The sequence below is a fragment of the Musa acuminata genome, chromosome BXJ1-2 (assembly GCF_036884655.1).
Source record: "Musa acuminata AAA Group cultivar baxijiao chromosome BXJ1-2, Cavendish_Baxijiao_AAA, whole genome shotgun sequence".
Taxonomy (NCBI): domain Eukaryota; kingdom Viridiplantae; phylum Streptophyta; class Magnoliopsida; order Zingiberales; family Musaceae; genus Musa; species Musa acuminata.
In genome coordinates, this window is record NC_088328.1 from 29,797,779 (window position 1) to 29,820,752 (window position 22,974).

General features: G+C 44.0%; 5 protein-coding genes across 7 annotated transcripts; all 5 read left to right on the top strand.

The window, feature by feature from the left end:
• Positions 1–2,567: 2,567 nt before the first annotated feature.
• On the top strand, positions 2,568–4,237 carry LOC135608563 (protein RGF1 INDUCIBLE TRANSCRIPTION FACTOR 1-like). Of its 2 annotated transcripts, none has more exons than XM_065101608.1 (4): positions 2,568–2,725; positions 2,878–3,075; positions 3,314–3,529; positions 3,616–4,237. In XM_065101608.1, the coding sequence occupies exons 1-4, from the start codon at positions 2,723–2,725 to the stop codon at positions 3,841–3,843; spliced, it is 645 nt and encodes a 214-aa protein (XP_064957680.1). In that variant the 5' UTR covers positions 2,568–2,722; the 3' UTR covers positions 3,844–4,237. The 2 variants fall into 2 exon arrangements, with proteins under 2 accessions (XP_064957680.1, XP_064957673.1); XM_065101601.1 differs by having other exon boundaries at positions 2,583–2,800.
• A 137-nt stretch (positions 4,238–4,374) lies between these two features.
• Positions 4,375–7,087, top strand: LOC103975226 (E3 ubiquitin-protein ligase Os04g0590900). Its single transcript, XM_065101593.1, has 2 exons — positions 4,375–4,582; positions 4,684–7,087. Exon 2 carries the CDS (start codon positions 5,874–5,876, stop codon positions 6,861–6,863), a length of 990 nt encoding a protein of 329 aa, XP_064957665.1. The 5' UTR covers positions 4,375–4,582; positions 4,684–5,873; the 3' UTR covers positions 6,864–7,087.
• A 5,154-nt stretch (positions 7,088–12,241) lies between these two features.
• Positions 12,242–14,752, top strand: LOC135608568 (non-specific phospholipase C4-like). The gene is made up of 4 exons (XM_065101619.1): positions 12,242–13,017; positions 13,556–13,962; positions 14,027–14,197; positions 14,273–14,752. The coding sequence occupies exons 1-4, from the start codon at positions 12,371–12,373 to the stop codon at positions 14,617–14,619; spliced, it is 1,572 nt and encodes a 523-aa protein (XP_064957691.1). The 5' UTR covers positions 12,242–12,370; the 3' UTR covers positions 14,620–14,752.
• Positions 14,753–17,635: 2,883 nt separating this feature from the next.
• Positions 17,636–21,478, top strand: LOC135612082 (uncharacterized). The gene is made up of 3 exons (XM_065107864.1): positions 17,636–18,188; positions 18,281–18,467; positions 20,512–21,478. The coding sequence occupies exons 1-3, from the start codon at positions 17,651–17,653 to the stop codon at positions 21,068–21,070; spliced, it is 1,284 nt and encodes a 427-aa protein (XP_064963936.1). The 5' UTR covers positions 17,636–17,650; the 3' UTR covers positions 21,071–21,478.
• Positions 18,515–20,665, top strand: LOC135586335 (uncharacterized). Of its 2 annotated transcripts, XM_065110304.1 has the most exons (4): positions 18,515–19,546; positions 19,642–19,683; positions 19,773–20,430; positions 20,529–20,665. In XM_065110304.1, the coding sequence occupies exons 1-3, from the start codon at positions 19,534–19,536 to the stop codon at positions 20,417–20,419; spliced, it is 702 nt and encodes a 233-aa protein (XP_064966376.1). In that variant the 5' UTR covers positions 18,515–19,533; the 3' UTR covers positions 20,420–20,430; positions 20,529–20,665. The 2 variants fall into 2 exon arrangements, with proteins under 2 accessions (XP_064966376.1, XP_064966368.1); XM_065110296.1 differs by having other exon boundaries at positions 19,773–20,629.
• Positions 21,479–22,974: the final 1,496 nt, after the last annotated feature.

Consider the following 22,974-nt stretch of genomic DNA (forward strand, 5'->3'; position numbering starts at 1 on the left):
GCGGAGGAAGAGGAAGCCCCACCAAGGTCGATTTTTTTTCCCTTTTATCTTTTTTTCTAGTTTATCGAGATCAATTATAAGATGAAGATAGAGCTTTAGTGATGTCTCAACATAGCAAACGAGAGCGCTGAGATGGAAGCGACGATCGACGGGACAAGATTAAAAGATAATATAATCTTTTAAAAAATAAAAATTGTCATGTGAAAAAAGTAAAAAAGAAAAATTGTAAGACTTTTGTTTAGAGAAATTGCCCTATCCAATAACTCATCGGCCCCAAGATTTCTCTCCCCCCCTCATTCTCTCTCTAATAGGATACAAATTTCACGTTTCATCGGAATCCCCACACGTGCGTAGTTCCAAACATCTTAGCTTTCGTACTAACCGCTGTTGTTGTACTCCTCGCGCCGAAAATTATTTCCTGGGGTCGGGAGCCGCCACCCTACCTAGGGCGGTAGGCCCGCGCCGCAGGAGCGGTCGCCCCCATCCCAACGACGATGACTGGCGTGAGCTTCTCACGAGAACCCGGCGCTGCTGCCTCGGTCATGCGTCGCCGGCGGCACGGAGCACGTAGGAGTAGCGTTGTGTTTGGGACCTCTGTTTCTTCTGCATTTGTTTTTTTGACCTCTGCAGCCTCGTCGTCTCGGTCAGCGACGCCCCTTCCGGGGTTGAAATGGCCTCTTCGTCATGTCCATCGATCCTAATGAGGCGGGCGCCGATGTCAGTTGTTTCCTTTGGTTCGCCCGGCGATTTAGTCCCACGCTATTTCTTGCTTGGGACGCAAGTTTCGTTGACCGCTGACCGTTGACCCAGCCGTTCGTATGTCATCGTCGCGATCATCGTCATCGTTGTTGCCAAAGAAATTGCTCCACATAGGAGACTTAGCGGCGAAGAAAGAGCGAGCGTCGTGTATGACATGGAAACATTCATAGTCTCACGGCTATATCTATGCGAAAAATGAGAAGAAAGGCTTATCGATCTGAAAGAAAAGAATTGTTCGAAGTAATCCCCAGCATCAGCAGGTTTGATCATCTGCAGCTTCAGCCTTGTCTCTTGTGCATGCGTGCTTGCAAAGCTTCCTTGTTCTATAGAACATGTCAGATGGTCCTTCTTATGGCATTGATACCAACCCAACCAGTCACAGTACCCCCCAACAAAGAAAAGACAAAGATCCTAAGCATAAAATTATGGACATTTTATCTTAAAAAAATCTTTATTATTAGATTTTATCCAAATGGTGTCTCCAAATTGATTTTAGATATTTCTTTTTCATCATTTTGATAAAAATATTTCTTCTTCGTCCTCTTCAGTCGTCCTCGATCATCGGAGGTGACGGACGACGTTTGCTCGAGGTGGAGGGTCATATTTTTATCGAATTGATGATAAAATAATATTTTTTTATACAAACTAATTAAGAGAACATTATTAGTAAAATCTTTTTAGATGAAATATCTTAGAACATTCATAAGCATTATTCTTCCGTATATTAAGCATGAAGGTCCAGAATTCTTCGTGATCAAATTGTGCTCACAGAACATGCATCAGGACCAAGCAAAGAGCCACCACATCTCACCGAAAAGAACGGCTCTCCAACCCCTACGGCCATCGGGACTTCCAACCCACTTTGGCCACACCATTTCCATCACCTTCCTCGAGAAGAAGTCACAAGATAATGCCAAAAGAAGACGCAGATCTTTCTACGTGTCCAACAACCCAACCGGCAAACCTGCCGCTGCAGCTCTCCGTTCTCGTGCGCCATGACATCATTTTCCCATTGGGGTGTGTGTTTGTAGTCAATCTTGTCACCTAAACCACAGTCTGTTCCTTAACCTTGGGATGAGGTTACCCGATGAAGTGGACAGGAACCCACACTCACGCTAGAAAATTCCTGGATGCTGCCATCTACCACCGGAGAATGAGATTCTCCAGAAACAGTCATGGAAAATTCTACCAACTGGATTATCATCGTTAATATGGATCATTCGCAGGTACATCATGCGTTCGTCGAACTAATACACCAATTTATGTTCTATCTCGAGCTTATCTTCTCGTTCTGATAGGATCACGTCTGGAAGTGGCAGTCAGTGGATGATGGAATGATGACATAGCCACATTGTCCTTTTGTGAGTGGAGATTAAGTTGGGCTTAGATACTCCCGCAACACAACTCGGAAATCCACAGATATATTGTTAATGTCCGCATCGGCTTCGTTTTCATTACATATTCTATTGCGCAAACCGAAGAGGAATTGGCCGGAAGCGACCAATCGATCTCTTCAGATGAGGCTTGGTTCATAGTATCCATGGGGTGAGGTGGCTAGCAAACAGAGCAAGCAAAACATTGGGCAGCGTTACAGGGGCGGTGCTCGATGATTACTGTAATCCTGTGGTGGTGCGGTAAGTATCCGCCACCTACTTAGTTATATCAAAATAATTTGGGTCTAAAGCGAGGAAAGATGATTAAAGAGAGATGCATTAGCACTAAACAAATGCCATGTGATGTAATGGGTGCGTGAGAGAAGAAAACAGTGTCGCATGTGATTAAGACGCAATCGAGGGTGCGGATAAGCACGCCCAAACTCTCTCTCTCTCTCTCTCTCAAAGTCTACATAGATCGTCTCGCCCTCTCTCCTCTTGTTTCCTGCTCCCGTGCAAACCTCTTTAGAGCCGGACTGCCTGAAGAAACAGTTGGTGATCGAGCAGGAATCCTACCTCAGAGAGGAGTCATGGTGAACTAAAGATCCTTCCTTTCTTCTAAATTGAGCTTCTTTCTGATACTACTAATGCTGGTTGGATTGGATGAAGTATGAGATTCATTTTTATCTGATTTCCTGATGTGGTGATTGCTGGTGGTGTGGATTACGGACTGGTATTGGAACAGGGCGGTGGAGTGCCGGAGGAGAACTGTCGCTGGCCGCCGTGGCTGCGGCCGCTTTTGTCGACGAGGTTCTTCGTTCAATGCGCGGTCCACGCCGACTCGCACAAGAGCGAGTGCAACATGTACTGCCTCGACTGCACCAACGGCGCCCTCTGCTCCCTCTGCCTCGCCCACCATCACCGCGACCATCGCACCATCCAGGTCCGTCTCTTCTCTATGCTCTGCTGCTTGGGATCGTCCTGTCGCAATCCCCTGCGGTGTTCCTTCTCCCGCCATCAGAATGGCGGCTAATTGAAGGATTGGATTCTGGATGGGGGTTACTCTGTTCCTTCATGCCAATAGATATGGCACCTGTTCGAAGTGGTTCCCTGCTTCTTCCGTCCAAAATGCTATCTTTTCTCAATCAATCGCTGCTGCTGATGGTGGTTTGGTGGTGCAGATACGGCGGTCGTCCTACCACGACGTGATCCGAGTGTCGGAGGTCCAGAAGATGCTGGACATCACCGGCGTGCAGACGTACATCATCAACAGCGCTCGCGTGGTGTTCCTGAACGAGCGCCCTCAGCCGCGGCCCGGCAAGGGAGTCACAAACAACTGCGAGGTCTGCGAGCGTAGCCTCCTCGACTCCTTTCGCTTCTGCTCCCTCGGCTGCAAGGTCTCCTCCTCAAGCACACCCCATCTATTCATCCGACTCGATCATGGACTGTTGTAAACAATTGTTTGTCGGAATGCTTCCTTCAGGTAGCCGGCACCGCCAACGATGGCAGCAACAAGAAATCGGGCGAGAAGAAAGCAATGGCCACAGCTGCATCATCGGATTCGGACGAGTCGTGCACTAGCCGCGGGAGCGACAATAGCAACATGACCAACAGTTTCGCCCCCTCCACTCCGCAGTATCACCGGAGCGCCAAGAGGAGGAAGGGCATTCCCCACAGGGCCCCCTTTGGTAGCCTCATCTTGGAGCTTTAGGCCAGGCATCTCTTCTATTACTACCCCAGTCATTACTAATCTATTCTCCTTATATCTTGGAATCACCTCAGTCATCATGCATGATACGTACGCTTCTATACAAATACATCCATACATATAAAGACTAGCATATGGAGAATGCAGGTTAAACTAGATATGCATCTACAGGTACAGTGGTGAAGTTATTGTAGGTTGTGATGGTTAGAGAAACAGAGAGAGAGAGAGAGAGAGAGAGTGTGTGTGTGTGTGTGTCAGAGAGAGAGAGAGAGAGAGAGAGAGAGGGTTCTGTGATGATATATAGGTCGGTTTGGTAATTGTAAAAAGGAAATGCTACTGATAAGTGTTGTCTATAAAAGATAGCAGTGTGCAAGTAATAAAATGCTTCTCTTCTGCTTGCTTGGTGTTTGCAGCACTTGCAGTAGTAGCATTAACTTCTCTCGTCACCGAGCTACTTGTTTGGTTGCTCCATAATTAGCATGGCTGCTTAGATGAGAACTCTGTAATAGTACAAAGCTGCTCATTTATTACCAGCAGCAAAAAGAGTACCATGAAAGTTCCTGTCACACTCAAAAAATGTCTTCTCTGTGTCCTCTGCTTGAGCTTACAGACATAATTCTCCCAAGATTGTGGGGAATTGCTAGCTACAGCTTCAAGTACAGAGCAGTCTTGGTTCCAAGCAATGAAGCCTTGACACAAGAAGATGGAGTTGGAGGACACAAAGTCTTCATCGCACAGTGAGGTGAGTGTGCACCTGCCCTAGGTTTTGGGATTATGTTTCGCTTGTTGTTGGCCAAAGGCATTGGCCAATTACCATGACTGACTTGGGGTCCATATGCTCAGGGATATCCAAGAACTCCAACATGAGTATCCCCGTCGTACTACCTAACTTTGACTCGAAAGACGTTTGTCTCCCAACGTCCACTATTTCTTAGTGGTAGGAAGACCTAGCAACTGTCCATGGGACTTCCAGTTAACGAAGCTGCAGAGAAGGGTCTTCTTGTGCATATATAGTTAATAGCTTTATACATATATATATATATATGGTCATGGCGATCTCTATATACTTGTCATTTTATCTAGATTATGAAGTAGTCGAAGCATATCACAGATGCAAGAAACTGCCATCACACTCACCTGTAAAAGACGTCTAATCCTTGCCTCGAAGAAACTGGCATCAGGTCCGAACTCGAAGGATGAGCCAATGCAATGTACGTCGCCACCTTTAATTGCTGGCTTGACAAATGGTGGTCACTCACTGCGTCAAAAAGGTCATGGGGGGAGTGGAGTCATCACTGCTACTTTGTGCGCCAGAGAAGACGGCGTCTTGTTTCATCCCATTGGATTTCGCATACGACGGACACAGCAGTAATCCTGTCGATCACCAATCACTCGATAAAAATCTACAGTAGCCAGAGACGACATCTTGATGACAAGTACCGATCCTCACAGGCACGATGGGGTGAGCTATCACTGAACTGCTTAAGACCAGAAGTGAGAACTAATCAAGCAACATTGAAGTGTGAAGATCACATCCTAAAGTCCTTTTTCTTCTTGAGGAAGAAGGCGTTTCTTTGACGGCTTGTAGTGTGCCATCACACTGTCCTCTTCCCTTGTATGCCAAGAATAGATGTGATCGTGTAGGGAGTAGAGAAAACTTTCGATCTGCTCTTACTTGCTCGAGGCTTCTATAAATCTGAAAAATGTCATTCGATGATTCGGCTTGATGGAACAGAAGGAGAGGGATTTTATCTGATGGAATGCCACATACAAGCACAGTAGCCACCAACCCCTCGACGGCAAGTGTTCTTACCGTCCACATCTCCTCCATCGTCAGCCAACCATTGGAATTGGGTGATAAAGAGTGAAGAAGTCCAAAAGGAGCCTACAACAGTCCCCCACCTTGCTTTCCGATCCATCGAATTTGATTCCTTCACCATTCCTCCAACCAAAGGAGAGTTCTTCTCTCTCTCTCTCTCTCTCTCTCTCTCTCTCTCTCTTCGCCCAGATACTCTCTGCTCTGTGAGTTGTTCATGGCCGCCACTGATAACCAACCGACTTGGGTTCCGTATGTGCCAACGAGAGATTGCTCTATGGGCTTCTGTAGCGTCTACTGCCCTCAGTGGTGCTACACCATCTTCCCTCCCCCTCCCACGTTAGAGTTCTCCGATGGTAGCTCCGGCGTGACCTTCTCCCCTTTCGTGATCGCCATCATCACCGTTCTCGCTACCGCCTTGCTTCTTATCTGCTACTACACCATCGTCTCTAAGCACTGCGGCGCCTTCAACTCGCTGCAAAGGCGATTCCAACCCAGGGGCAACGACAACGTTGAGCTCGACGATGATGCTGCCGGCCTATCTCAGGCCCAGGAAGCTTCGAATGCTTCCCAGTCGAACGGGCTTGATGAGGCATTGATCAGCAAGATCGCAGTCCACAAGTACCGGAAAGGCGAGGTATCGGTGCAGGGCACCGATTGCTCCGTTTGCCTCAGCGAATTCCGGGAGGATGACAGCCTGCGGTTGCTCCCCAAGTGCAGCCACGCGTTTCATGTGCAGTGCATCGATACATGGTTGAGATCACACTCCAATTGCCCTCTCTGCCGAACCAGTATCGTCTCTATGAATCCAACGATGCCAGCCACTCGGGAACCAGTGAACGATCATCATCAGGTGGAAGAAATGGTCATGGTTGTAGCAGAGACAGTCGCCGGCGCGGAAGAGGAGATGGAGCGCGGAAGTAGTGGTGATGCAGCGAAGCATCCTTCCCGAATTTACTGTGATTCGGGAGGGATGGAGGAGAGACACACTGTGGTTGAGATCAGAGATGATGATGATGATGATATCCAATCAATTAGGCGATCATTCTCGATTGATGCTTCGCATCATGGACGGCTTTCGATCGCGGGCGTCCAGAGGATGAGCACGGGGGACGAACAGTTAGCTGCAACCGGTGCCAGTTCGTCGAGTCCAGCTGCAGGGAATCACAGCAAGGGCATCAGTGGCAGATGGAAAGGAAGGCAATGAGCTCCCAACGTAAGATTCTGCTTCCGAGTAGGACACCTGGAATCGTCGAAGCAGAAGAAGCGGAACATCCAGCATCCTAAACCATGTCCAATTGAGAATACAAAGAAAGAAAGATCGAGGCTTTTTGGAGCAGCAGCTCTTATTGCATTGTAAACATGTATATGGCTTGAATGGCCTCTCTTGTTCCGCAACATCAACAGAGTCCACGCCTGTTCCTCTGTTTTCGTTGACCGAGTTGTATGTTTTCTCGTTCTCGTGCTTCACACAAGGTGATTGAGATGGTGAAACTCCAGTTCCAAAACCTCGAAAGCTTGACAACAGAAGCATTTGGCTTTGTGGGCAAACAACAAGATCGCCTGAAAGCAGATGCATCAATTCTGGCCTCGGTCCCTCCGATTCATCATCAGGACAAACTCCACTCAGATGTACTCTCCAACAGGGGAAGGACGAAAGTGGCTGGTTTTGGCATGTGAACCTCTCCAGCGTCCATTGGTCTCTGATTCCAGCTGAAGTATGGAAGCTTAGTCTAAAAGTAGATGTGATATAACGAATGTAAAAGTCCACCGCCCACGTCATGACATTGTTCTAATAGTGAAACCACACCCACCGGAGATGCTGACCGAAACCGGACCGGTGATGGAGGGTCTCAATCTCTTCGGAGGTGGCGTTCCCAGTTATGATAGCATGAGTTTAAACGACTCGTCAAGATAGAAAATTCCGTTATGATCCAATTAATTTATATAAGATATATTAAAGATTTAATTAAATTTATCGATCAATAAAAAATATATCTAATTATATTAAAAAATTAATAAATAATTTGATGGGAGAAACTTTCCTAATTATTTTTTCTCAGAACATTTAATCTTGCTCCTAGGGATTTAATCATTATAATAGAGATCGTTATGTAATCTTTGTGGGGAGAGAAGATAGTGTTTATAGAGTTTCATATACCAAAAAGATCGAAAGAATATGTTCCTATTGAAAATATTCATATGTATAAAATAAAATAAAAGAAGATGAAAGATTAATTTAATTTGTTAAGGATACAAAAATTGTGTTATATATATATATATATTAAAAATATATAAATATTTTTTTAAAAAATATTTTTAAAACTCATATGCTAGTCTAAGACTTATCGTAAATATATATATATATATATATATATATATATATATATATATATTCATTGTGCATTTTAAAATATACATAGATATCAAATTTTTTCTTATACTCATATAATTTAGAAAAGATTAAATTTTACATATATTTTAAAATCATGCCTTGTAAGCATAAAATGATTGAATATTTTTCAGAATAAGATACAAGCATTTCAAATAACATAAAATTCTTATGATACCTTTTAAATTAAGATAAATTTAAATATATTTTTATAATGAAAGCATACGTATAATTTGTTGAATCTCGGATTTTGATGATGAAACTAATTGATTGTGTTTAGATGTTTAACTACATTTTGAGTGATGTAGGTCTACTCGATCAAGATTAGACAGTTGACGTAGGAGGAATTGACGTTGTGCCGAAGGAGATCACATCAAGATATTGGGCGGCAAAAGGCTTCGGATGTTGGGCATCGGGCCAAGGAGAGCGGAATTGCGCCAAGGATATCGGGGTTGTGGAGGTCAACCGTCGATTGGGCAATAAGCCGCAAGAGAGGACGATGCGCTAAAGAATCGGACGAAGCGCCAACCAATGACGTGTCGGGCAACAGAATGTCAATTCGCGTTGTAATAATTGTCTAAATCGGAGTAGAGTTTTGGCTTATGTGTGTAGGATTAACTACGATAACGACGAAGACATAAAGCGAAACAAAGTGTCGGAGTCAAGCGCGAAGGATTCGTTGCGAGTTCGAGAGTTCGACGGAAGTCCGAAGGTTCGTCGGGAATGCTGCCGGAACTAGCCGAGAATGAGTAGGGAGCTTGCCGAAGGGTTTTTCGGAAGCTCGCCGGAAGGTTTGTTGGAAGTTCGCGGAGCTCGCCGAGAAAGATCGGAGATTGCCGAAGAAGCTCGTTGGAACTTGCCAAGATCAAATCGTGAAGTCTAGGAGCTTGTTGGGAGTCCGCAGAATGGTTTTCGAGAGTTTATCGGAAGACCGTCGGAAGCTCGTCGGAAGAAGTCTTGACTTGCGGACTTTGTAATAGCTTAGGAAATGTCTTTAAATTCATATTTAGCACGTTAATTAGGGTTAGGATCAGGTGTTAATCCTATAACCCAAGTAGGGGTCAATTGGGCTCGAGTTTGGACTAGTTTGGGCCAAGTTTGGAGCCCAACCAGTGAACTGAAATAGTGTAGGCGGTGGCACCGCCCAGAACCCGAGAACCGAGCGGTGGCACCGCCTAGCACCCGAGAGGTCCAGCGGTGGCACCGCCAGTACACCAGTACACTGTCAGTGTCAGACACCGATAGGCGATGGCATCGCCAGCCTTGAAAACCCAAGAGAATTCAAAAATTGGAGTCCAAATTTGAATTCTTTCGAGGCCTATAAATACCCCTCAATTCTCAGCTGAGATTATAACCTTTGGGAAGTTAGAAATTGAGAAAAGCTTTAGCAAAAGTCTTGTTTTCAATAGCTTAAGTGTTCACCTCCCTTTTTCTCTTTGAAAAATTTGTAAGAGTGTGAACCACTTGTAAAAAGGTTGTAAGAGGAGTATTTGTCCTTCCCCTTCAAAGTGATTTGCTAGTGGAAGTTGGGAGCCTTATTGTAGAAGGCTTCGCAAGTGGATGTAGGTCATTTTGACCGAACCACTTTAAATTGATGTGTTCATTGAATGTGTGAGTATTTACTTTTCTAAAATTATTATTTAGATTGCAGCAAGTTTACTCTAGCTATTTTCTCCGGGGTCATCGACGAATTGAAATCTTTACGCATTTACGAAATCGTTTTTAAATTTACAAGTTTTAATCCGCTGCACTAATTTACCCCCTGTCTTAGTGCCGCTCCGATCCTAACATAATTAATATCACATATCAAAGCATAAAACATTATAGACATAAGCATAGCTAAGGGTTCATAAACATAAATAAAACTAAATTATACATGTATAAACATAAATTATAGCAGTACAATGGTTAAAATTATGTTATATTCCTGTGACAAGACTCAGAATCATGTTTAACTAATAATCATATACCATTTGAAACTAATAATATTCACATAATTTTCAATCCTTTTCACATATAATGTTGAACAAATATGTTCATGTGAATTAGATAACATAAATTAATAAATACTTATAACATAACAAATACATAACTATTAAAATCATATGATTTTCCAAATCATCAACATATAAATATTTTTTGCATTCTTTTTAAATATATAGTAAAATGACTTGTCATTCATGTACATCATATGCACATACAAATTTCAAACACATGTATTAATACTTTGAAAAACAAACTAGACGAAGCCATCAGGTATTTACTATAACCGATACAAATATATTCTAATCTTACATTTTTCTTTTCTTGCTTTTCAATATAATAGTTTTCCTCCTTTTATTTCCTTCACAACATAAATACCCAATTAACTAGCCATATCAGGATTCAACAATCTATAATTCAAAACATAAATCTAATTAATAAAAAATTAAAATCATACATAATATAATTTTCATGAAATTGATCTCAATTCATTTGAAACCAAATCAAGTCCTCAATATATTTTTTATAATTTTTTCTTTAATTTTCTTCTTCTCTTTCTTCTTTCTCCTCTGCACGCCGAAACCATGTCCCTCTGATCTGTTTCTTCTTCTTCTCTTTCTTCTCCTCCGTTCTCACAGCCGAAGCCTTCTCCCTTTCTTCTTTTCTTCTTCTCTTCCTTCCCTCCTCTCCTCTCTGTTTCACCAGAAACCCTTCTCTCGTACGAGGAAGAGGCTGCAAAAAGAGGTGGGTGAAAACCCTTGCACTTGTGCAATTTAGGTCCTGTTAATCATGTATTTACATCCAGATTACATTGTTGTTGGAAGTGGTCAGCTTGCGACTTCGACTTATCAACGGCACGAAAGTAAAAGTCATAGATCGTAAGCAACGTTTGATGGTCCCTCCTTCGCGCCTCCCATTTCCTTCGATTCAGAGAACGAAGTCGCAGTACATACATTGATTTCGTTATATCACTCGTCATGCATCGGTGTCAATGGGTTTGACTAAGTTATTCGATCTGCAAATAGCTTATGAATCTCCGATGTATTGTCTAAATGCATATCCTTAAGTTCAACGATGTTTTCGGCTCATGCATTTGAATTCAAGAAAATAGTTGACTTCTTCAGACCGTACAGCTAAACTTGTGACAATTTCCGCTCTGCTTATTCTTGGCAAAATCTAAGCGTTTATTAGGTCTTCAGTACAGGATTCAAAACAACGATTGGTGAGGCAGGAGGTGCCATTAGTTTGGTTCAGTGGTTCACAGCACGAGAGGAGGATCATCTATAGAATGACAAGTCACGCAACTGGTCGAATTTTAAGATTGCAAGCTTATGATGAACAGGCATGCGGTTGCCACCTGCGAATGGCAACTGACGTTGCAGATCGACTTGTTGTTTGCCATCTACTCAGCGACGAATCCGAACTCAGAGATGACGAAGCAGTGACAACTCTTTTCCTTCTGCAATGTGATGAAGCAGACATAAACGGAGTATCACGAAAGGCTGCGTGCATCTCTGTTGCCATGTCTTGCACTTCCTTCTCTCTTGACATTGCTTGGCGGCCCAAAATTTTCCATTAGGCAGCACTAAAGCAACCATATATCATTTTAATTCCATTACAAACAGCAGCAACTCAAGCTTACATGGTGCAAAAAATTACACTGCCGTGTGCTCTACTTCTCCCTGAAGAATAAGGTACAGACGTTACTGGATTTGGATCAACTGAGTTGCCATCTCAACAAGCAATGGCCAATACAATGAGAATGACAGTGGGTCACAGGTACAAGTATGGGCCCAAAACTATAGGTTCGGTGCACGCATTGCCAACGCTTCGCGAGAGGCAAAGAGTGCAGTCATCAGCAAGCGCACGACCGGCGGCAATTCTCATCTACTGTGGGTTGCCTATGTATTATGACAAAGGAAGTTTATTGCCTCTGCCAGAGTCCGTTCAACGTACAAACTTAGCATCGGTGTTTCAAAACACCGAGGAAATATGCTGTTGAAAACAATGTGCTTTGATCGCATGACATACGCTTTTAACAAACAGAACAACACATGTTTGGCGTGTTACCAAAGCGGATGGCCGTCTTGTTTTCTTGCCTTCCTATCTTTCTCTTCCCTTATCTTTTCTTCCTTGAAAGGACCCTCTCATCTGTCACCTAATACACGGAGCCTCCCTTCCCTCTGCTCTCTCTCTCTCTCTCTCTCTCTCTCTCTCTCTCTCTCTCTATTGATATATATATATTGTATTTCTCTCTCTTTCTTTCTCTAAAATCTCACCAAGTCACCCCCTCGTTGCATCCTTCTGTAAGAGAAGCAAAGAAGAAGAAAAGGGGCAACATGTCGGTGGAGGACTCGGTTCCGGTGGGGCGCATAAAGACGGTGGTGGTGCTGGTGCAGGAGAACCGCTCCTTTGACCACATGCTCGGCTGGATGAAATCCATCAACCCAGCCATCGATGGCGTCAGCAACGATCGCGAACACTACAATCCCCTCTCCACCGCCGACTCCAACTCCCGCCGTGTCTACTTTGGCGACCAATCCGAGTACGTCGACCCCGACCCCGGCCACTCCATCCAGGCCATCTATGAGCAGGTCTACGGTGTCCCCTTCTCCGCCGGAGCCACCCCCATCACCCCTCCCGGCGTGGTGCACCCACCCATGAACGGCTTCGCGCAGCAGGCGGAGAAGGAGAAACCGGGGATGTCCTCCACCGTGATGAACGGGTTCAGGCCGGCGGCGGTCCCGGTGTACGAGAGCCTGGTGAGGGAGTTCGCTGTCTGCGACCGGTGGTTCGCGTCGGTTCCGACCTCGACGCAGCCGAACCGGCTCTACGTGCACTCGGCGACGTCTTATGGGCTCACCAGCAACGACACCATGAAGCTTGCAGAAGGCCTGCCGCAGAGGACCATCTTCGACTCCCTCGACGAGGCCGGCTTCTCCTTCGGCATCTACTACCAGTATCCTCCTTCCACTCTCTTCTACAGGTGCGCTACTCTCCCTCAATTCTTCGTTTTCCGATCTTTTACGGAAACAGGTTTGTTTAGATTGCAATTTTTCTCCAATTGAAGTATAGACGTCAAACAAACTTAACAAACCTATCTATTAAGGGTTAGTTATAATAGATTACCTTCTGTAATTAGTTATTTTTAGTATTTTGGATCTTATATTTTCAAAAATTATATTGAAATATATAAATATAAATATATATAAAGTGAAATATTAAAATGTTATAAAAAAATTAAAAAGATAATTTTATATAATTATTTTTTTAAAAAAAATTATATTAATGGGATTAAATATTTTAAATTCATAAGTATAATTATGACGTGGATTCGAAACTTATTACAACTACACAAATATACCAAACAACGCATAATCGATTCCGTTAAAGATTTAGAGCCGCAGGTCGTTCATGGATGCGACATTTCACCTGCACACCATCTGCAGCGTAGATGCTCACAGTTCCCCCACAATGTAGTTTAGCTTTCTCTCCATAACGTTGGATGTTCATCATGACAACAGAAACCTCAGGAGGTTGAAATATGTGGGCAACTTCCATCAATTTGATATGGCGTTTAAGGATCACTGCAAGAAAGGGAAGCTGCCCAACTACGTGGTCATCGAGCAGCGCTACTTCGACCTCAAGATCCTGCCAGGAAACGACGATCATCCCTCCCACGACGTCTCCCAAGGGCAGAAGCTCGTGAAGGAGATCTACGAGGCGCTGCGGTCGAGCCCTCAGTGGAACGAGATATTGTTCATCATCACCTACGACGAGCACGGCGGCTTCTTCGACCATGTCCCTACGCCTGTGGGGGTTCCGAGCCCGGACGACATTGCGGGACCTGAACCATTCTACTTCAAGTTCGATCGCCTCGGTGTTCGCGTCCCCGCCCTTTTCATCTCCCCGTGGATCGAGCCCGGCACAGGTAAAACGAGATTGATTTGCATCAACCTTTACGACTCATGCTCATCATCATCTCCCTCTTCCAGTGATCCATAGGCCATCCGGGCCATACCCTGCATCCGAATTCGAGCACTCATCCATCCCTGCGACCGTGAAGAAGCTCTTCAATCTGAAGGAGTTCTTGACCAAGAGGGATGCGTGGGCTGGGACATTTGAGACAGTCCTCACACGGACTACGCCAAGAACCGACTGCCCAGGTTCGTGAAGTAATCAACTCTTCGAGTTACAGTAACTGTACTCCGGCCTAATGTGTTTCTGTGTGCGGATTGAAGAGACGTTGCCGGAGCCGAAGAAGCTTCGGCCAACGGGTGCTGCTGAAACTGCAAAGCTATCAGAGTTCCAAACAGAGCTGGTGCAATTAGGAGCTTCGCTGAATGGTGATTATGTCAAGGACATTTATCCACGCAGGCTGGTGGAGAACATGACCGTGGCCGAGGGTGCTCAGTACGTGCAGGACGCCTTCAAAACGTTCTTAGAGGAATGCGAAAGATGCCGGAAGGATGGGGACGACGGCTCGCACGTTGTGGTGGTGAACCCAACAAAGGATGCGGTGGGCCCGAAGGGGAAGCGATCCTTGGTTGAGAAGATGTTCTCGTGCTTGAGTTGCAACCAGTCCTAGTTTTATTTGGTTTCTTTATTATTGTGTGGACAAATTGTAATAAAAAAGGCTGAGCCGATTGTGCCTCGCCTAACCTAATGATATAATAATCTCAGGATTTGTACGTGGAAAATACTCGTTCAGAATTCGGTGACATGGTATATCCCGGTACTATACATCTCATCAGTCCCGCACATCAGTCATATTTTTATGCCAAGTTGACATCAGCACCACTCGACAACTGGTGGCCCTTGATGTTACTGAGATCCATCATCTCAACATCCGATAATTCGACGAATGAGTAGAATATTCCTTTGGGTTCACTAATATCCTTGTGCTTATGTAGTTGTCATGTTGCTTGGGTCTTGCCTCGCATGCTGATCTGGTGACCATGTGTTGAGTAGTGATTGGGATCACCATGAGGTCTTCGCGGCATCAGGGAGCCGAGCTGGAAGCTGTCGCAACTGAACCATGTTCGGGATCTATGCAAGCACAAGCCGGACTCGTTCGCCTCGATGAAGATGATCGACCTCCCTGACTCGATTGAGGGAAGGCCATTGGAGTAAGTACCTCCGAGGGATGGATGGTTGGTTCCTTGGAAGGGGGTCGAGGACTTCCCTCGATAGGTCCCTTGGAAGGACTGTATCGAGTATATCTCTTTCACGAAAGGGATGATTAGCATCCCTCGGAGGTACTTGATCGATTGGGAACCATCCTTCCAAACGACTTGGAAGTACCTTAGCACCAAATACTACGTTGAACATTGACTCCCCCGACCTAGTATTTGGAGTGATCCGAGAAGCCCAAAAGATGTTAGGCAACTCCTAGGGTCAAGTGCCTTTTGCATCGGCTACTCACCTCTTCAGTCCCTTGAGTATGGCTCGATTCATCACTTCAACTATGCTATTGGTCTACGAATTGGCCATCGAACTGAACTATAGCTAAATCTCGAAGGATCAACAAAAGACCTTGAACTTATGGTTGTTGAATTGCATCCTATTGTCGATGATAATTGTCCTTGAGATGTCAAACTGAGTAATGATGTTCCTCTACATGAATCATTTGACTTGTCTCTCGACGATGGTGGTGAGCGACTCGACCTTAACCTACTTCATGAAGTAGTCCACTCCAACTATGATAAATAATCATTGCTCGAAGGTTGAGAGAAAAGGCTCAAGGAGGTCCATTCCCCACCTACTAAAGGGCCAACAATAGTCTATAAAGTTAAGATGTATTAACAACTATTGCTAGATATGGGTGTGCCTCAAGTACCTATCGCATCTCTAGGTATAGGCGATTGCATAATTTCTTAGCGTTAGCCAATAGTACCCTTAACATAAGACTCTAAAGGTGAGTATTCAGCTGTCGATGTGCTCCCACACATTTCCTAATGCACCTCGGCCAAGATGCGCTCCGCCTCCCAAGAAGCAAGGCACCTAATGAGCGATTGGTTGATGGACCTATGATACAAACGATCATTCATTATGTAATACCACGACTGATAGTACTTGACTCGCCTCACCGATGCTAGGTTGGTTGAGAGTACATCGTCCCTTTTGTACCGTAAGATGTTGTCCATCCATGAGGGCTTATCCTAAATACGAGAGACTTGCAAAATGTCGATGCTTCTCACCAGCAGAGTTTTGACCTGACTTGACTTCACCCATCCTTTGCTAGTTGAGCTGAGGTGAGCCCTGCTAGAACGTTGGCCTAGGCATTCTCCTCTTGAGGTACCTAGAAGACCTTGAACTTCACAAAATAGGAGATTAGCTTCCATACTTGGCAAGGTATCTCGCCATCACCTCGTCTCGCGCTTCAATGTCTCCTCGAACTTGATTCACCACCAACTATGAGTTGTTGTCAGCAGCCAACTCTGAGATGCCTAGCTTCCTTACTAGCCTAAGCTTAGATAGAAGGGCCTCGTACTCTGTCTCGTAGGATATCTTGAGCCCAAAGCAGATGACCTACTTGTAGACTTACGTGTCCAAACCCTTGAGAACAAGTCTAGTGCCTCCCCCTTCCGCTGTTGTCGAGCCATCGACAAAGAGTGTCCACACTGGTTGGACTTCCTCACTAGCCTAGTGCAGCAATGCTAGCTTCGAGATGAAGTCTGCTGAAACTCGAGCCTTGATCACCACTCTTGATGCATAAAGAAGGTCAAACTTACCGAGCTTGATCAACTGAATCTTTATACAAAGCCAAGCCAAAGAAAATATTGTACAATGGGCCGAATATTTCCATATAAATTTATCACCACCGTAAGACTTGGATGATTGCAACCTCATCGTGGGTCCCATCGCGTGGCGAGCTGCGATTGGCGGCGGTGGATTTCTCCCCCATCCAGTGTAAAGGAGATGACAAGCTTTTAGGGTCGGGAGAATGTTTCTACTTTGACAAGCTTGAATCAGACTTAAGCACAGGACAAGCGGATGCGTTTGCTGTTTAGAGAGAGAACAAAGCCAGCCGATTACATATATTAGCAAAAGCCATCATGTTCTCCACCTATTCGATCTCAAAGTGACAAAGGACTAAGAGATACATACTAAAGGTCATTAGAAAAACAGAAGTGTCACGACAATATGTACGTTTATTCTACATACAAACTAGAAATATACAAAAGGATAAAAATAAGATAAAGAGACACCGCAAGGAGAATCTGATTTGGTAAAGTTTGTTCTTCAGACGAGCTTGGAGGTTCGGAGGCAGCTATCAATCATCATATAAAGATAACACTACTCCTGAAAACCAATCATCATATATTTTGTGGAGGCAGCTACATCAATTAATAAAACCAACCATGCATACCTTTTTCTAAAGTATTCAAATAGGAGACAATATAAGCAATTGTCAATTCACGCATATTAATTACCGTACGCAGAATCCGACACTTGACTCCCAACGAGAAGCAAAGCCGATCAAATGAAAAAGGGCAAGGAGGCGTAGGCACGTCGGTCGATGATCACTTGATCTCCTTCCTAGCCATCATATAAAGGGAGGGCTTCAGGTGCTCATCTAACACCACCAAGGGTCCGTGAAGGTTACAGACGTAGCCATGGATCCAACATCCCGTCAATCGGCCATCGCAACAGATAACTGTGACGACGAGAATAGACCACCAACTGTCTTCGACGTGGATTACTTTGGCACCGTGACGTCTCTGATTCAGCAGGAGACGGACGAGGATCTATTACGCCTAGCCATGAAGAAGGATCCTCCACTCAACCTCATGGAGGACCCTGTGCTCAACGTCGTCATCGCATGCAAGAAAACCGACCTCGCCAAACGGCTGATTCAAAGCATGCCCGCGGAGAAGCCCGGACCGCTGTGGTACGCTAATTACCACGACAACACGGCTCTCCATGTCGCGGCCACCGTGGGTGACCTCGACGTGGCCGAGGCGTTGCTCCGCAAGAACTCAGGTCTCGTCAGTGCACGGAACAAGAAGCAGGAGACACCGCTGCACAAAGCGGCGCTGTACGGGCAAGAGACGATGTTCTGGTACCTGGCGGAAATGGGGCCGCACGGCCCGGACGAGCGGAGGGAGGACGGCGCCACCGTGCTGCCCTGTGCCATCATGGGTAGCGCGCCGGGTGAGTTGTCATCAATTCCAGGAAGCCATAGTCATATATAGCTCCTTTCTTGATTTCTAGAAATATGTTTACATAGTTGAATTGTAATGTAGCTTTAGCACTGAAGATTGCAAAGAAATATCCACAGCTGATCATGTCGAGGAATGATGCTGCGGTGACTCCGCTGCAGTTGATGGTGACCATTCCGGGGTTATTCCGAAGCCAAACGAATCTTGGGACCTTCGAGGCCGTAATTTATAAGCGTGAGTGCAAGCGGATCGATACATCCGTCGTAATGTAATTTCGAGGATTTACTTCACCATAAAACAATCACAGCATGAAGTTATGGTAACTAAGGCTTGCTACATCAAATAAAAGCACACCAATATGCATGCTAGCTCTTGAAACTTCACGGCTGTATACTTTGATTGGAATGTTACAGTGATTCCATACGAAGAGGACTCCAGCAAGCCACGTGTAGTAGATGAAGAGCAACCTACGGACTCGAGCGCTGGTGAAGTATGTGCTTCCGGATGAATCATTTTATTTTGCTTGATGGCATGGATATAGTTCATGAGGTCGATAGCATCATTTCTAGTACTTGTCAATAATATTTATTACAAAATCTAAGAGAAGTTTTTTCCTCAAACTAGACAATACAAAGTTTGATCTACCATGTGTTAGAAATTTTTGTAATACGAGTCGGAGTCATTCTGGTTAGGGTTAACGAATTACCCTTTTAGGATATTTCTATTCATCTCACATATGAATATGGGTTTTTAAAGTCTTTCACATATTCATAAAGGTTTAAACTTAATATATGTAACTCAATTCTTTCAATCATGAATGAACTATCCTTTTTAAGTCTTTCTCTTCTTTGAAGGGTTCAAACTTCCAGTTCATATATTTTTTAACTTTACGATACGGTTCACACATCGACATCTACCCAGTGGTATGACTCATCTACATTCAGTGGCTGGAATATTATATAATTTTTTTTATAAATCATGAGTTTGAGTCATATTCTAGTTAGGGTTAATGTATATTGGTCATACGTCATACATCAATTCAATCTAGAAACTTAAAATTTTTATATTATCGATCAAATTTAGTATATGTAATTAGACTCTTTCAATTATTAGTAATATGAGACTATCCTCTTAGCATATTTCTTTTCATCTCATATATGATTTGTCCTTGCTCGAAGATTATTTCCTTCTATTGTTTCTGACGTTGGCGTCTACATGTACGTAATAAGGGAGGTGCAAAATATGTCAAGCGAAAAGTTGTGTCTCTTCTGTCCCCCAAAACGTTTATTTCGAAATTCCCATCTCACTACAGCAGTCTCTTTGACCTGTTGGAATTGATGTTCATCCCAGGTACTCACTCCTACGAGCTTCTCTATTTACATTTCTTACCTGGATCTTATTGTTGGATGACAGGACTACACTGATTCATGCTTCTGTTGATGCAGCCAGATGGGTTCATTTGTTGCTTTTCCGCATTCTAAAGCAATGTAAGTCATTGTTCGTGGATGGATGCATGATGTTTAGACCTGTTGTCCTTTTCCAATTAATGTTATTGGAATTGCAATGCATCATGCAGTGTTCCCTATGATCGAACGTCTGGAGAAGCAAAAGGAAACCCACAAGGAAACCTTGGAACTGATCGAGTTCTTAGCCTATCATCCAGAGCACATGGAGTTCTATTCCAAGGGAAGACAAAAAGGCAAGGAGGAAAGTCTTCTTGTTGGAGACATCACCAGTTCTGCAACAGGACAGTCTCCTCCGTCCACGGACGCTGGTGAAGGCCAAGGAGTAAATGGAGGAGGGAACCGAGATCAAGACTTTGATAGGTTTGCGGAAAAGCTATTTATGTATATGTCGCACATGGATGCCAATCACGAAGCAGCAGCAAAAGAGCTCAAGAAGAGCATGAAGGAGTCGATGGAGGAAGTGTCCGGTGAATCCACAATTAGAAGATGTGACGAGCCGCCCCTGATCTTGGGTGCACAAATGGGTCTTCCTGAGTTCGTCAGGTCGATCTTGCTAGTATGTCCGCAGGCAGCAGCATACCTGGACACCAAGGGGAGAAGCGTTCTCCTGGTGGCTATAGAGAACGGTAACCTAGAGATCGTGGAAACTATACGTGAGATGACGCAGGGGAACTGCCCCATCCTACCATCCTGCATTTTGCTTCCACCAAAGGCCCTGGTGATGACCAAGCTGCAGTACAGATACAAGATGAACTGATACGGTTTGAGGTCGAGTTGCTAGCTAATACCTACGTTAATTTTCCTTTTTGGTTCAGCAAATTAATTAGCACTCGCATGATGTGCTAATAGCTACCGAAACGATGCAGAAAAGACAGCACAAGAGATGTTTAGTGAGAGTCACAAAGAGATGGCTAAGGCGTGCAAGGAACAACTGGTGGGGATGGGCCAGACATGCTCAGGGCTTCTGGCCGCCGTGGTGTTCGCGTCGACCTTATCCATCCCCGGCGAGAAGGATCCGGCAACCGGAAACCCGGTCTATTTCGACAGGCTACCTTTTCGGATCTTCTCGCACACGTTCGTGATTGGGTTGTCAAGCGCCGCTACATCTCTGGTGTTGTTCCTATCCCTCCTCGTCGCGCCTTACAAGGAGCAGCAGTTCCGCCGTGCCATCCCAGTCAAGTACTTCTTCGCCTGCTTGTCATTTGGGATCGTGCTGCCGGCTTTTCTGGTGGCATTCACCTGCAACATCTACTTGCAAATCTGTGGCGGACAGAGATCGGAGTCGAAGGACTTGATTATACTCCTACTGGAGCTCATCGTCTTCCCTTTCGTGTGCACCTATTTTTTTTCCGTCTTTCGGTTCTTTCTGGCGTTGACTCAGTTTTTGTCTCTATGCTGTGAGGTGTGAGTTTTGACATGTTGGGTCCAGCCCATACGTGGGTTTGGACAATTGGGTCTATTGAGCCCAAATCAGTAAGAGAGAAAGGGCAAAATTGGGCAGCGTGCAGGGTGTGTGTGTGCGCGCACAGTGAGATTACAGCGTCCAGCGGCATGCTGAGAAAAAAGAGGAGAGAGAAATAGAGAGAGAAAGTAAGGTTTCTGAGTTTTTCTGCTTAAGTTTCGGCCCAAATTTTATGTGGAGAATCCTTGCAGCAAACTCTACAATCCTAACGGCGTTGATCTGCAGTTTATTGCAGCAAACTCTACAATCCTAACGGCGTTGATCTGCAGTTTACCCTCTCTAAGGTACTTTCTTACGATATCCACTATGTGAGACCTAGAAATCTTTTTTTGAGGAGATCCATCCTACGTGATGAAGATATGCTATCCTTGAGCCAAGATCTATGATCTTGATGTTATTTTGATCCTCTAGTTATTCTAGAGAAGTTCTACTGTAAACCTGTTATCATTATTATTGATAGTGGAAGTTTGAGGTGGACTACGGTCCCGTGGTTTTTCCCACATTGGGTTTTTCACGTTAAAAAGATTTGGTCTCACTGTGTGATTGATTTATTGCTCTATTGTTTATGCTGTGCTGATTGATATTAGCATTTTGATATCAAGTTGGTATTTTGATGAGGAACCTATTTTGATACACAAAGAGGGAAAAGAATTATTCCGCATTAACAGGTTTCTTCCCAACAAGTGGTATCAGAGCAATAAATCAATCTGTTTGGTGCTAGTTTTCTTGTGTGATTGAAATGGAGCAGTCAGATGGTATGATTAAATTGAACTCATCAAATTATTCCACTTGGAGGCGTCTGATGGAAGATTTGCTCTATTGCAAAGGTTAGAAAACCTCTTTGCGAAAAAGACAGTGGGAAATAGAATTTCTCTCCTCAGAAGGCTTGTAAATTTGAAGTATAAAGATGGTGGTAACATTATTGAGCACATAAGCCTATTTCAGAGTCTTGCAAACAAGTTGGTTGCTATGAAAATGAATATAGATGATGAGATGCAGGGATTATTACTTCTCAGCTCTTTACCAGAAAGTTGGGAAACGTATGTGGTGACTATTTGTAACTCCACGCCAGAGGGGACTCTAACCATAGATATGATTAAAGACAGTTTCCTAAATGAAGATGCAAGAAGGAAATAACAGGGTGAATCTATAAACTACGTAATAACTATACTTACCATTGTGATATCTCAACATACATAATTTTAAATCAAAATTATAAAAAAATTATAGAATATAGAGGAAGATATCGTCGAAAGTTAAGTATATGCTCGAGTGATTTATTATAATTTTTAACATCATGACAGTCAAACATCTAATATTTCTTGAAAAAATTAAAATAATTATTATATTAAATAATATATATGTGAACTTAAACTTGAGAGTTATTACTTATGTAATAATGTGTTAATCAATCAAGCGTTTGAAACTTGTATTATTACTCGATCCTGTTAATCAAAGTTGAAGTTGGATGAAAATTAGGAGGACGTCTATTATTAGCAACCTTAAATCAGCTAAAGTGCGCACGACAAAGCGAAGCTTTAATTAACTGTAATTCTTTTTTTTTTTGTTCTTTTTCAAAGTGAACTACAATTCTTTTCTTTTTCAAAGGGGGAGGGAAAATTATTGAGATGCGTATTCTTCACGCAAACATAAATCATCCTAAAAGGAAGGGAAAGAACAAAAGAAAAAGGAAAAGATAGCAATGAAAATGATTAACGCAAGCATGCATGTCTGTTCTTCATTCTCTCACACACCGTCTCTGTCTTCAAATCGAGATTGTACGTCCATGTCCTCCATCTTTAAGCAGCAGCCACACCATTCCTTTGTGGGGATGGAAGACGACAAGATTT

Coding starts and splice junctions, on each gene's coding strand:
- LOC103975226 (XM_065101593.1), top strand. CDS start 5,874: ATGGCCGCCACTGATAACCAACCGACTTGGGTTCCGTATGTGCCAACG.
- LOC135612082 (XM_065107864.1), top strand. CDS start 17,651: ATGGATCCAACATCCCGTCAATCGGCCATCGCAACAGATAACTGTGAC. Junction 18,189..18,280: donor CATCATGGGTAGCGCGCCGG/GTGAGTTGTCAT, acceptor ATTGTAATGTAG/CTTTAGCACTGAAGATTGCA. Junction 18,468..20,511: donor GATACATCCGTCGTAATGTA/ATTTCGAGGATT, acceptor ATGTGCTAATAG/CTACCGAAACGATGCAGAAA.
- LOC135608568 (XM_065101619.1), top strand. CDS start 12,371: ATGTCGGTGGAGGACTCGGTTCCGGTGGGGCGCATAAAGACGGTGGTG. Junction 13,018..13,555: donor CCTTCCACTCTCTTCTACAG/GTGCGCTACTCT, acceptor TCATGACAACAG/AAACCTCAGGAGGTTGAAAT. Junction 14,198..14,272: donor GCCAAGAACCGACTGCCCAG/GTTCGTGAAGTA, acceptor TGCGGATTGAAG/AGACGTTGCCGGAGCCGAAG.
- LOC135586335 (XM_065110304.1), top strand. Junction 19,684..19,772: donor TTTCCGCATTCTAAAGCAAT/GTAAGTCATTGT, acceptor TGCATCATGCAG/TGTTCCCTATGATCGAACGT.
- LOC135608563 (XM_065101601.1), top strand. CDS start 2,780: ATGCTGGTTGGATTGGATGAA. Junction 2,801..2,877: donor TGCTGGTTGGATTGGATGAA/GTATGAGATTCA, acceptor GTATTGGAACAG/GGCGGTGGAGTGCCGGAGGA. Junction 3,530..3,615: donor TCTGCTCCCTCGGCTGCAAG/GTCTCCTCCTCA, acceptor TGCTTCCTTCAG/GTAGCCGGCACCGCCAACGA.